At 53.2% G+C, this 12291-nt stretch overlaps 2 protein-coding genes across 5 annotated transcripts in view; one reads left to right on the forward strand and one right to left on the reverse strand.

Moving 5' to 3' along the window:
* Positions 1–1044, reverse strand: INAFM2 (InaF motif containing 2). Its single transcript, XM_066186798.1, has one exon. The coding sequence runs from the start codon at positions 884–886 to the stop codon at positions 494–496; it is 393 nt and encodes a 130-aa protein (XP_066042895.1). The 5' UTR covers positions 887–1044; the 3' UTR covers positions 1–493.
* Positions 1045–7646: 6602 nt separating this feature from the next.
* Positions 7647–12291, forward strand: part of PLCB2 (phospholipase C beta 2) — a 47673-nt gene continuing 43028 nt past the window's right edge. For 2 of the 4 annotated variants that reach the window (XM_066187075.1, XM_066187076.1), the window contains exons 1-2: positions 7658–7988; positions 11417–11494. In XM_066187075.1, the coding sequence (XP_066043172.1) occupies positions 7905–7988; positions 11417–11494 (162 nt within the window). In that variant the 5' untranslated portion in view covers positions 7658–7904. Of the gene's footprint in view, positions 7989–11416; positions 11495–12291 lie in introns of all 4 variants that reach the window. The other 2 variants (XM_066187077.1, XM_066187078.1) reach the window with 2 other exon arrangements.

The raw sequence follows: 12291 nt of genomic DNA on the forward strand, positions 1-12291 counted from the left end.
TTTCATATTGGGAAAATATTTTAATATAGTAAACAAGTCAATTTACCTTCCACATATTTTAAATAAGTTTATGCTCATCGTTAAACAAAACTGTTTTTACTTCGACAATGGATTACAGCCTCTAAATTCGTATTGTTCCCAGCTGATCCTGTAAATAGCGAGGAATTTTGGACACCGATATCCTTGTATAGGTAACAGACTGGCATAAACAGCGCAGGAATTCGATGCGGGTTCAACGGGAGAAGCTAGCCCTGGTGAGGAAGAAAACGAAGCCACAGAATTCCCTTTGGAGGAACAACCGGGGGGGGGAAAAGAAGATACCGCAGTTCCACCGAGTCCAAACGGGGCCGAGGCAGTCTCCAGGTCAGTCTCCGGTCAGGCTCCGCGGGCGCTGCACGGTGCCGCAGGGACGGGCGAGCCATCGGTCTCCATCGTCGGCCGAGCCCCGCGGCCGCATCCCCGGCGGCGCGCGGCCTCCCGCGGCCCGCCCGGCTCAGGGGCTGCCGGCGCCCGGCCCGCTGCGGGCCGCGGGCGGGGGGGACGCGGCCGGCGGGGCGGTGGCGGCGGGGCCGGGGCCGGGGCCGGTGCGCGGCGGCGCGGGCGGAGGCCCCGCCGTAGGTCCGGCGGGCGCGGCGCGGAGCTGCGCGGGGGTGGCGGCGGCGGCGGGGCCGGGGCTGGAGGAGCCGCCGCTGCCGCGCACCGGCTGCCAGATGAGGCTGTAGTAGACGGCGAGCACGATGGCGGCCAGCGAGACGGAGAGCACGTAGGCCAGCACGGTGGCCAGGCGCACCCACTTCTTGTTGGTCTTGGCCGCCATGCGCGCCTTCTTGTCCCCAGTGTAAGTGGCGGGCTTGCCCCGCTCCGCGCCCGCCTCCTTCTCCTTCATGGGGGCCCGGCCCTTGGCCCGCTGCTCCACCGAGCCCTCCGTGCTGGCTCCGGCCCGGATCGGCCGCCGCCGCCGCTCAGGACATGCCGGTACCGCCCGCGCTGCCGCCGGTGCCGCTGCCCGCGCTGCCCCGCCGGGGGCGAGGGGCGGAGCGTAGGGGGCAAGCCCGCCCCGAGGGGTGGGAACGGCAGGAGGGCGGGGCGGGGCGGGGCGGGGCGGGGCGGGGCGGGGCACCTTTAACAGGAGCCCCCGGGGCGCGTGGCCCCTCTCCCCTCCTTTCCCGTCCCGGTGAGCGGAGCCTCGGAGCCATGGGCGGCACCCGCCGAGCCGCAGGACGGCCTCTGGCACAGCCTCCTGGGGCGTGCCCGGCGCTGGAGGAGCTCAGGAGCCTCCTCTCCACCCTGGCTTCCCGACGGAGTTACTTCGTGGTGTCTCCCTAATGCAGGTATGTGCCGCCTGCACCTCTGTGAGGCGGCAAGGGTGCCCCAACCGAGCGGCAGTATATAGAGGGAAAGGCTGCCTTAGTTTTGTCCAAACTGGGCGCTTCCCAAACCCGTTATTGATACAATCTAAACCTCATCTTTCACGTATGGCTCTACCTTACTCCACAGGTGTTAGTTCCCTACAAAATTGTTCTATTGTCGTGTTCAAAAGACAACTAAAATGCCCATTTGGGGTATAAATTAGCTTTGTTTTCTTTATGGTGCAAGAAAATTACTTTTGAGAATGATGTAGTTTTGCCTTCTGCAATCATTTCCTCCCTCCCTTCAGTTGAGGTCTGTCAGGTGTAGTGGTTGCAGCAGAAACCTCTTGTAAACCAGGACTTCTAGTTCTGGAAGAGGCCACAGCAACTGGAGAACTGCCTATTACCCAAAGAGGCTTCCCCAAGACGATATGCTGTGGAATAATTGGAGTAGCTGCAAAATAATTTTAATCCTTGGAAAGGGAGGATTGTGTTGACTAAAAGCTCCAGGTCTGCTGCCTGTATGTGGAGGGGCCATTGCCATGGTGTGCACTGAGAGGGCAGGGCAGGGAGCTCCAGCAGCAGAAGGAGCGTCCAGGAGGGGCTGTGAAGCCCCTCCAGTATGGGGTGTGTGCCTGATTGTTCTTACACAGACAAAGCACTTTTGGGGACAAAACCTGCCTGTTTGGGCTGGGTGGGGTGGACTAGATGGTTTTTCAAGGTCTGTTCCAACCCAAACGACTTTGAACTACATGCTGTGGCCTCTTGGAGTATTTAATGTTAATTAAATCCTGCTGCATGTCTGGGAAATGTTTGTTAGCCAGTTTTGGGACTTCTCTGTGTTCCCTGGGTCTCTCTTGAGCTGATTGGTTCTACCTGATTTTACTGGTTACCACCTGTGCTCTCCTTAACGTCAAATGGCTCACACCTGAACTGAATTAGCTGATGGTTCCGAGCTGGCAAAGCTTTCCTGGGTTATGGATTTGCCTCTTCTGTGGTCTTCTAGAACTTACCTATATCAAGTTGCTTCAGCTGTATATGTTTAAGTTTAATTGTACACATGAATTTAGAGCAATTCCTACAAAATGGATTTTCTAGTAATTTTTCAATGTGTTTTCCCTCAATGATGGGTTTGCTCCAGCTCCTTCTCCTTTTTTAGTTCAGCAGGTGAAATGATGATGAGTTACTACCCCCCACACTTCCTTCCCTATGCTCTTGCTTAATTCCAGTTAGGAGCCGAGGATTGGCATGTACAGGGAACACCTCTGGGCCTTAGTGAGGTCTTGACAGTTTTTGCCTGGTGCTTGTCGTGTTGAAGTTCTGAGGCTTGAACAACAGGCCCTGAGCCAAAGCCGACCTCCCCATGAACCTTCCAACCAAATGCTAAATGTGTCCACTCGTACCAACCAATGCCATTAGCAGTAAGATAGATGTATCTGTTCATTGTCCAAACATGGAGTCACCTTTCCCTATTTAGGAACCGGAAAAGGCTGGGGCTGCAGAGGAATTGTTGGAACAGTCCCAGCAAATGAATGTATTGAGTGTGATGGACTTGGGATGTTCTGCCCTCAGCCCAACAGCTTCACCTCCCTGTTGCAAATATTTGACTCATTCGTGCTGCAGTGGAGACTTGCCCTTCCTAAAACACACAATTCCATGGTGTTATTCTAGAAATTCGGTGTTCTTAAGGCTCTCTTGTCCCTACCAACCCTCTGCTCTGAGAGCTTTGAGTAAGACAAGGCTTGTGTTCATTAAGTGTGAAGTCTTGGCTTTTGCCAAAGGCAGGTGAAAGCTTTTCATTTTATTGTGGACAAATAACTGGGCATGAGCTTCTCTCCAGGCAGCTGCGAGCAGGTCTGTGCCTTCTTTCCCAAATGGAACTCCTTGCTAACAGCCACCTCTAAAGGAGCTGCAGTAATAGTGTTTGCCTTGTCCTTGGGGTTCTAGCAAAAACACCAAGATGTGCTCTGAGTGGACTCCTGTGGTGCAAAACTGGAGCTCTGGGGTCGTGTAAAGTCAGTGGCAGTGTCTGACACTAGACACAGCTTGCAAATTATCCTTCTCTGGGGGTCTTCCTAAAGAGCACAAAAGAGATCACTTGCTGGAGACAGAGTCAAGGGAACGTGATGCACTCAGGGACTCCTGCCAAGGAAGGAGAGCTGCAGAGCCCCTGAACAGCCTTCCTTCCACCACTCCAAAAACTGCTCTGCGGGCTCCTGTTCTTGATAAGCTCCTTCAATTTTGACTTTCTCACATCTGAGGGTCCACTAGAAAGCTTGAATTCTGCTGCTACCTGTTGCAGTGGGATGTTTGTTTGCTCTCCAAGGGCCGCCGAAGGATGTAGCTAAATGAAGCTGTGTTATTGATTTCCCATGATCACAGTCAGTGAATAGCATCCCAGTGCTGCAGGATAGGGAAGACTTAATTAAGGGAAGATTGCTGGCCTGAGATAGATTCTCTCCATGCAGACCCTGCTTCTGAGAGTAGCAGCATACTGGATGGGATGCCTGGGACATCTCTCTGAGCTGCGCAAAGGCCTTTGCAGGGAGGAGGAGAATGCTGTAGGTTGAGGCTGGATATTACAGGGACGAGAGCTTTGGGCTAGCACATGGAGAAGTGGAGTTTATGGGAGAGCCAGGGAAGACCATGGCTGTTCAGTTTCATGAACTGAGCAGGCAAACCGTTGGAGTAAGTTGGGCTGGTGGAGTGGGAAGGAATTGTTGATGGGCTTAAGAGCAGAATGGGGCTTCCTCCCCCAGTGTCCTGATTTCCTGTGCGGTGTTTTGTACTGGAGGTGAATGCAGGGGGAACTGGCTGCATCCACCTCCAGGTGTGGAACAAGTTGCTTTCCTGCTCTTGTTACTCTGCTACTGAAGTGTCCCATGAGATGGGCATGTTATCTGTGTACCACTGCTCCTCGTGCTCTTCCTTTCCTGTTAGTGACCTGTCTTGGAAAGTCTTGTTCTTTTCCCAGCAGTCAGGAATGGCATGGTTCAGCCAGCCCTGGGCAGCAGTGGCCTGCCAGTGTCTGCAGGAATGAATGGGATGTTTAAATACGGTGTGATTCTGCTTGCAGCCCTCGCTACGCTGTTTGGAAATGCACTGGACGCCGTCGGTGCTGGAAACACAACACACTCTGCCCAGTGAGCAGTTAATTATAGGCCTAACCCTGTCTTGGTGGTTGGGCAGATAGTTTCTTGGGCTTTGGGATTTGTTTTTTGCACAAGACCTCGCTGCTTTTATGGTTTTGTGGCATCTGTGGCCACTTCTCTGTGCCACAGTCCACTGCCCTCTGACTTTTGCAGATCAAGCTGAAGAGTCATGCTGAGAGCTGTCAGGAGTCCTTGGCCTTGTGGTTTCAGCTCGAAGTGGGACACAAGATGTGCCCCTGTACACACACTCAGCAGTTCTGTTCTCCAGGGTGGTGAGAAAATATTGGCTTTGTGGTCTTCATGGTGTCGTTAATCCTTTCCGGATTGCCAGTGCTCTGAGGGCAGAGCAGCCACAGGAGCAGTGGGACGGGCTGGCGTTTGCAGAGCTGGGAGATCCTTGCTGATGTGCAGTGTCACAGCTCTTCACTAGAGGACAGCATTACACGTGGCAAAGTAATTATCCTGCGAAAATGCTGGGAGAGATTTCTTACGGATTTTTTGCGTGCCAGGAGTAAGCTGGGGTGGAGGTTACAGAGCAATTTGCTGGAAGTCAGGAGCCATCCTGTCAGAGGTTTAACAGTGTGACTTAAATCAGTGTCTGCAAACCTTGTCTGAAGGGTGATGCTGCCTGCCTTGCTGCTGCATGCACCTTGGGGGAGGTAGAGGCTGCTGGATAGGTAGCACAGGGAGAGGAGGAGGAATATTAAACAAAAAAAAAAGGGAAATGTTTGCATATGAAAACTGTTGTAGCAAGTGGTGTGGGTTGCCTGGCGGTGAAGGTATGGGAGGAAAGCAGGAAGACAGAGGGATGTGGGATGAGTGTGCACTGGGTGTTGGGCCTTACAGGAGAGAGAAAATAAAGGATGGTTTGAATAAACAAATACTGTTCGAGTGCTGCTGTTCCTGCCTGCTCTGATGTTGGAGCTCTCTGCAGAGGGCAGGGCTGCCGCTCTGTCCTATCACGGCTCCATCAGCCATCTCTGCATGCAAGGGACAGAGGCTCCCACAGAGCAAGGAGTGTGAAGTGGAAGATAAGGAGGCTGGGTTGGGCAAGAGGAAGGGAACTGCAGCTTTTGTGACAACCTTTGTGCAAGCGGGGGTTTGGCCCTGGCTGTCGGGCATCACGTGGCCTTGCAGGGCAGCCACCAACTTGGGCACCGCTCTTCATGCTGCTTGTGTTTGGTTAGGTCTTAATTATGATTTCATTATTCATTGGATTAAGGTTTTGTTCCTTAGGGGAATCTGACCTTGAGCGATGTGTGTGTTAAGCTGTGGCAGGACTCTTGCTTACCTCGTTTATTGAAGAGGCAAAGAAAGCTGATGGATATCCGGGTGTGAGAGGAGGACAAAGGCAGCCTCTCGGTGGGGCCCTGGCAGGAAGCACACTTGGTTCACAAAGCTGTGATGACTGATAATACCGGTCAAGCCACGGGATCCAGTAGCTGTGACTGATCTCACCTGCCCTTGGCAGTACCAGGTGGCAAAGCTCATCCCACCTCTCACCGCTTTGCAGCTGTGACCCGGGGCCTTCCTGCAGTGCTGTCAGTGTTCCAGAGGGTGGGAGGACTGCAGCACCTCTGAGCAAGATTGATGCACTCTATTCTCTCCGTTGCTGCTCCCTAATTTAAAGGGAAGCAGCTCTGATGCTGCTCTGGCCTTGCAGAAGAGATCAGTGCAAGAGAAGTTGCATTCCTCACTGTGCCCTTTGTCATCTTCTGCTTCTCCGCTTGGGAGTAACCCCTTTCCCTGAGAGTGGGGTCCTGGTGACACTGCCTTGGCTGGGCCAGGAATATCCCACTGACCCTGAGGAAAGACAGCCAACAGCCTTCCATTAGACAGCCAATTCCTGTAAGTGCAAGATTGATAAGCGCAGAAGATGCCATGGTAGCTGGAAATGTGGAAGTTCTCTTATTCCCATTTTTTGGGGGGGCAGGTAAACCCCTTGAAAGACAAAGGATGTTGGGTTTGCTCAGAGTTCTCTTTTCCTGCAGCACCAGGGAGCTCTGATTCCTGCCTTTACTGTTTTACAGTTGGAGCACTTGCTAGAGCTCCACGTAACCTCTCCTGCCTCATGCTGCTAACACATTAGACTGCCCTTAGGATTCCTTCAGTGACCATTCCCCAGGCGCCCAGGCTGCTCCGGAGTGCCAGACTTGTCACATCAGGGCTGGGAAGAAAGGAAGGAACAGAACATGCAGCTGGCTCCCCTTGCACAGTGAGGGGGTTTGTTCCTCCCCTTCTTAGAGACTCTGTGCTGCTTTTGCCAGCAGCTCATCCCTCCTGAGCAATGGCAACCTTGGCTTTGATAGGAGGTGAGGGTGACATCCCACCGTGTGCCAGGGAATCCACAGCAATCATAGCACAGTTATTTCCGCTTGCAGTTAGTTGTGAGGCTCTGCCCCTGACTAAAATTGATCTTGCCCATGTCAGGGGGGCAAGAGCCTTTTCATAAGCCGCTCTCCGGGTTAGCCAGTGCCCATCAGCCAGTGGGGCTCCCTTCCTCCTCTGCTGCCCACGTGGAATTCCTTCATTCCAAGGTCAGGAGCAGAGACTTGTTTTGGCCCTGTTTGCCTTTAACCTGTTCTGCTTTTGGTCACTTCCCTGCTGCTTTGTCACTATAATCCCCACCTTGCCCACCTCTCCTGTTCTGTGTCCCACGTGTCTGCCGCAGAGCCAAGTGAATCTGCAGAATAGCGCGGTTCCTTGGGACTCTGGGAATGCTTTCTTTCATCTGGGGAATTTCCAGCTGCCCTGCTGGTCCGTCTCACTTTGAGGTTGACATTTAGAAGAGCCCATAAGAGAAAGGAAAACTGTTTAAGACTGGGCAGTGCAGTGAGTGGCCCCAGAAATGGAATCTGTCCAGAGCAAGGAATGAGTTTGTTTCCTGGGACATCTGGCCTGTTGCATGAAGGGGGCAGTCTGCTTGTAGCCAGAGCTGAGCTGCTCCGTAACCACAGCTGCTGAAGCAGTTGGAGCATTCTGGCGATGCCTGTAGTTCGTCAAGAGAGCATTTAAGGAAGTTGAGTTGCGGAAGTTCACGGAGCCGGGTGCCTCACCAGCACAGCTCCAAGGAGCGGATCCCTCCCGGAGGGACGGCGGGCGTTTGAGCCCACGAGCGCGGCAGCCATCGCCAGCCTTCCTCTGGGTGACCTTGGGTGAGGCTCTGCTTGCCTGGGGAGCTGCTGATTTACAATGCAGATTCTTCATCGCTCCTCGCCTGCCTGTCCCTGCCCCTCCTAAATTGGGCTGGGATATAAGAGGTTGTTTGCTCTCCGATGCCAACAGTGGCCATGGCAGAACGCCCTGCCACGTGAGAGGCAGAGATAGAGGACAGGGGGCTAAGGAGGAGTGAACTGTGCGGCTGCTCTTGCTTCTGGTAGCTGAGGAGCACATCAGCGGGACCATGTCTGTGCTCAACCCCGTCCTGCAGCCCACGGAGGTGAAGGAGTACCTGTGCAAGGGCGACCGCTTCATCAAATGGGATGATGTGAGTACCGGGCTGCTCCTTCCCTGGGCTCTGCCTGTGGTGGCAGGGAGACACGGGTTGGGTCACAGTTGGTGGGGAGGCTGGGAGCCTGCGTTCAGTGTGGTATCCCACCTGACAGCACAGGTCTCTGGACAGGGAGAGGGAACTGGGAAGAACAGGAAAGCTGAGGACTAAAATTAAGGGGGTGTCTGTAAGGGGTTGGGCGTGTGTTTTCTACACCTCTTGTAGTGAAAGATGGAAACTAATGGAATGAGTGTGTACTGGGTCTGTGTGTGCAGCCCCTGGTGTAGGAGCCAAGGTCCAGCCCTCGGGAAGGGGGTCGCTGCTGGGGGTGAGATGCAAATGCCGCATTTGGACTTTCTGGAGGAGCATGAGGGGTAGGATCTAGTCCAGAGCTAAGAGCACTCACTGCACTTTGCAGATAGAGATGAAATCAGGCTCCAAGTTGCTTCCTCTTATGGCCGTGTTGCCTGAGTGGATCGGGGTGAGCCATGGCCTCCCACGCCTGCCGGGCTGCTGGGTCTGGGAGTGACTGAACAGCAAAGGGCCTGTGCTCTAACAGGGCTGAGGCCTCGGGGTGCTGCTGCTCTCTACAGCTCCTTGTCCTCTTTACCTTCAAAACAGCTGCTTTGCAGTCACTGCCTTTCCGTGTGAGGGGAAGAAAGGGTAGAGCAGCAGCAGTTCATTGGGATGTAAGGGCTCCCCTCCTCACTTTCTGAGGAGACAAAGGACCCAGCACCCACAAACCTGAGCAGGAGGAGAGCAGCTGCCCATCTGTGCTGTCTGGAGATGGACTGTCTGCGGTTGAGCATCAGCATTGACAAAAGGGGGAGAGCCCAGCATATGGTCATTGACAAGGACGTGGGGAGATGGTTCATGCGGTGTTGCAGAGGAGATGATCAGAAGGAACCTGCAGCAGCAGTGCAGGAGGGGTTAGCATCTATGTGGGCGTGACGCTGGGATGGAGTGTTAAGTCCCAAAGGAGCGTGCGGGGGGTGGATCACCTGTGCACAGCATCAGCCAGGTGGTCCAGCAGCACTGAGAATGAGAGCAGTGTACTGTGCAGCTGGCAGGAAGGACGGATGTGAGGAAAAGGAGTTGGAATATGGCTGCCAGTTGCTCTGTTAGCAGTGCGTAAACAGGAGGATGACACTGGGGTACAGTGAAAAGCACAGCCTTCCTCTTTCCTGTGGGCCTGCTGCCTGCAGACTGCACTTGGGGCTTCTGAGAATTTGAAATCTGCTTTCTCAGAATAACAGTAGCCAAACTGGTCTACTTGGGGACCACTCTCCCAAGAATTGGAAGCTGTTAAGTGCTTTGCTGGGTGTTTCTGGGATAGGTTCCCCTGAAACCCAAGGTGAGTCAGGTTGGGCTTCCAGGACCCACCAAGTGTTTATTTCCTGCTATAGCTGTTGATTAGCGAGCTCAATTCCTGTCTGGGTCGTTCCTTAAAGTTTATATATTTGTAAACATTTCTAAGAGGTTGTCTCAACAGAATAGTTTACAGGCTTGATCTCCACCAATAAAGAAAGGCTTCTCCATGAGTGGGCTGTTCTGGTCACATTGCTCCTTTGCACCGGGCTTTCCCAATCCATGGCTAGAACAGGCTGCAGGGATGATGGTGAGAGCTCCAGATTGCAGGATTGCTGCGCTTTAAAATTCATGAGTGTTGTGTTTTTGTATCTCTTTCAATTGACCTGTACTGTTGGTAACAGTTTTGAACTCCTTCCAGGATAATTGAGGCAAAGGAGTTAAGGAAGATTAGATTGGCCTCTTACATCACTCACTGTTCAGCTTGGGACTGAACTAGAGCCTTCCAGCAAAAAAAGCAAACCCACACTTTTTCTACAGAGTTCTCACCTTACCCAGCTTTGATAAGGCACTGTCTAGAGGAGAGAGCAATGGATCCCTGACAGGCAGGGCTCTTCTGACCTGTCCCGTGGAGTCAGTCGCAGGACCTTGGGCTGAGGAGCAGCTCTGCAGTGCTTTGTTCAGCATCCAGCAAGCTGGGGCTCCTAGGCAGACTGAGGAGGTGAAGTCCTACTTACGTGGGTGGTCGCTGAGTTAAAGAAGCAGCTGGGAACGCTGTCAGAACCCCAGGTAGGGCACAAGCTGACAGCTGACCTCTCAAGCGGGGCAGATGGGTATGGGTTTGGCTCTGTGCTGCCTCGGAGTCCTCGTAATAGAGTCAAAACTGTTCCTATCTCTGAAAGATTATGGATTACAGGATTTTAGCAGACAGTATTTGCTTTTTGGCCCACAGAGTGAGAAGCAGCCCGTTTGGCTGCCATACCATCTTCTGTAGGATTGCCCGTTTCCTTTGCTGCCCCACTGGAGAGGCTGCCTGCACCTCCAGGCAGGCCTGGCCCTGCCCAGGAGCCTGGCAGCAGCTTCCTTGCAGCCTCAGCTTGCCCTTCAGAAAGCTGCTTCGTGGGAGATAAGGGTAATCTGGAACATGGCACGATGCTCTGTGGTGGCACCGTGCGGCCCGTTCTGCTCTCCACGGCCACGTGTGCAGGGAGCCAGCCAAGAGCTCTGGGAACATGGACATGGTGCTGGCCCTGGCACAGCAGGAGGAAGACGGGAGGCAGAAAAAGGACCACATACAATGTGCTGTGCAATGAGCAGTTAACTGTAAATATTGTGTGTGGAAACGGAGGTCCCTGAAAATACAGACACGCTCTGGAGAAAAGGATGAGTTGAGTAACAAACTGAAGAATCTGAGGCCAAGAGACAAGTACAACTTCTAGATTTCATTTCTGGTTTCCTATTAGCAGTGATGGATTTCAGCTTCCTGAGTTGAATTCGGAGCCTTCCCAGAAATGGCTGTGTGGGGTTCAGGATCAGCCCCAAATGATTTCACTGGATCACAGCCTGTGCTGTGCGTGTCTGCATAGCTGCTTTGTGTGATGGTCAGTGAAGCTCTGTGGAGTTTCAGAATCCCCATCTAAAACAGCAGAATGATGCTGCATTGATGCATCCCCTCCTTGAAGCCTTCCTGACGAGGAGCCCAGATAATCAGCATGAACGCCTGGATGAGAGATGCCATGGATGATTGCTTGTTCTGCTTGGCCTGGGCTACTCCTGAGCTTGTGGAATAAAGCTGCTCAAAGAAGACTTTTCAAATGAAACAATTAATTGAATCTCCAGATACTTTGTTTTCTCAGTTCTTGTGCAGAAAGCTCCAAGAGAGCTGTTCTTGTTAAATGCACAGGCTAGGTGAGACTCAGGATTCAGCTTCCAGAGCCTCACAGGTGTCACTGTGGAGATGTCCTAAAACCCTTGGGTTAGTTTTCGTAAATCCCAGAGGGTATTCACCTGTCTGGGTCTGTATTTGAACTGGGAACCTTGTGTCTCAGGATGTTTTCTCCAACTCACCCAAGGTGCCAACGTGCTTTCTTTTGTTGTTCTTTTTTTTTTTTTGTCAGGAAACATCAAATGCTTCTCCTGTGATTCTCCGAGTGGATCCCCAGGGCTTTTACGTGTACTGGACCTATCAGAGCACGGTAAGTGCTGACACTGCTCAGCTCGGGCTCCAGCCAGGCCGGGTTTGTGTGAGATGGCAACGCTGCAAGTGCTCGAGTCCTACACTTGGGAGCCACCTGCCATACTCATCCCTCTTAGCAGGGACACCCCGCCAAGGAGTGGGAGCTGCTCAGTGGCAGGTTGGTCTTCACAGCACCAGGAAAGTGCGAGAACTGAAGGTGTGAGTGTGGCCTTTCTGTGCCTCTCACGCTTCCACCTCCTTTGACTCTTGCAAAGCTCACAACCTGTCCTTCAAAGGACTTAATGGAGAACAGTTGTGCTAATATCCCTGTCACCCAGCCAAGACCCAGGATTCTCCATTCACTGACTCATTGGGGTTTTAGACATTTTAATTAGAAAGTAGTGACCATAGTGATGCAGGGCCTACACAAAGTCTGGAGGGCAAGTTGTGCTCAGGGTGATGTTTGCAGGCTGCCGGAGCACAGCGCAAGATGCCAGCTGCTGGAGGAGAGGGAGAGACAACACACGGAGGAAAGAGAATTCAGTTCCTCACTGATGAGTAGCATCAAGTGATGGAGAGGGAGGTGGAAGGCTGGGCTTACTTCCGCTTTCCAGAGCAGCCTGTGGTTCAGCTCTACTTCCTCTGCCTGACCTACATGCCATGGCAGAGTCAGACCGTCCTGCGCAGGGATCTGCTGGGGTTGGGTCAGCTCTGCCTTTCCAGAGATTGCGACCAGGCACTGCCACGGCCACGTCCCCTGAGAGCAGTGTCACACCCCTTGATGTCTCTGTCACTCCTGCTCTGCTATCAAGGTCC

Source organism: Chamaea fasciata, unplaced genomic scaffold, assembly GCF_029207755.1.
Source record: "Chamaea fasciata isolate MVZ Bird 193981 ecotype frontalis unplaced genomic scaffold, bChaFas1.0.hap1 SCAF_7, whole genome shotgun sequence".
NCBI lineage: Eukaryota > Metazoa > Chordata > Aves > Passeriformes > Sylviidae > Chamaea > Chamaea fasciata.

What these genes read in the sequence shown, in the direction of transcription:
- INAFM2 (XM_066186798.1), bottom strand. Translation starts at nt 886, where the DNA reads ATGAAGGAGAAGGAGGCGGGCGCGGAGCGGGGCAAGCCCGCCACTTAC.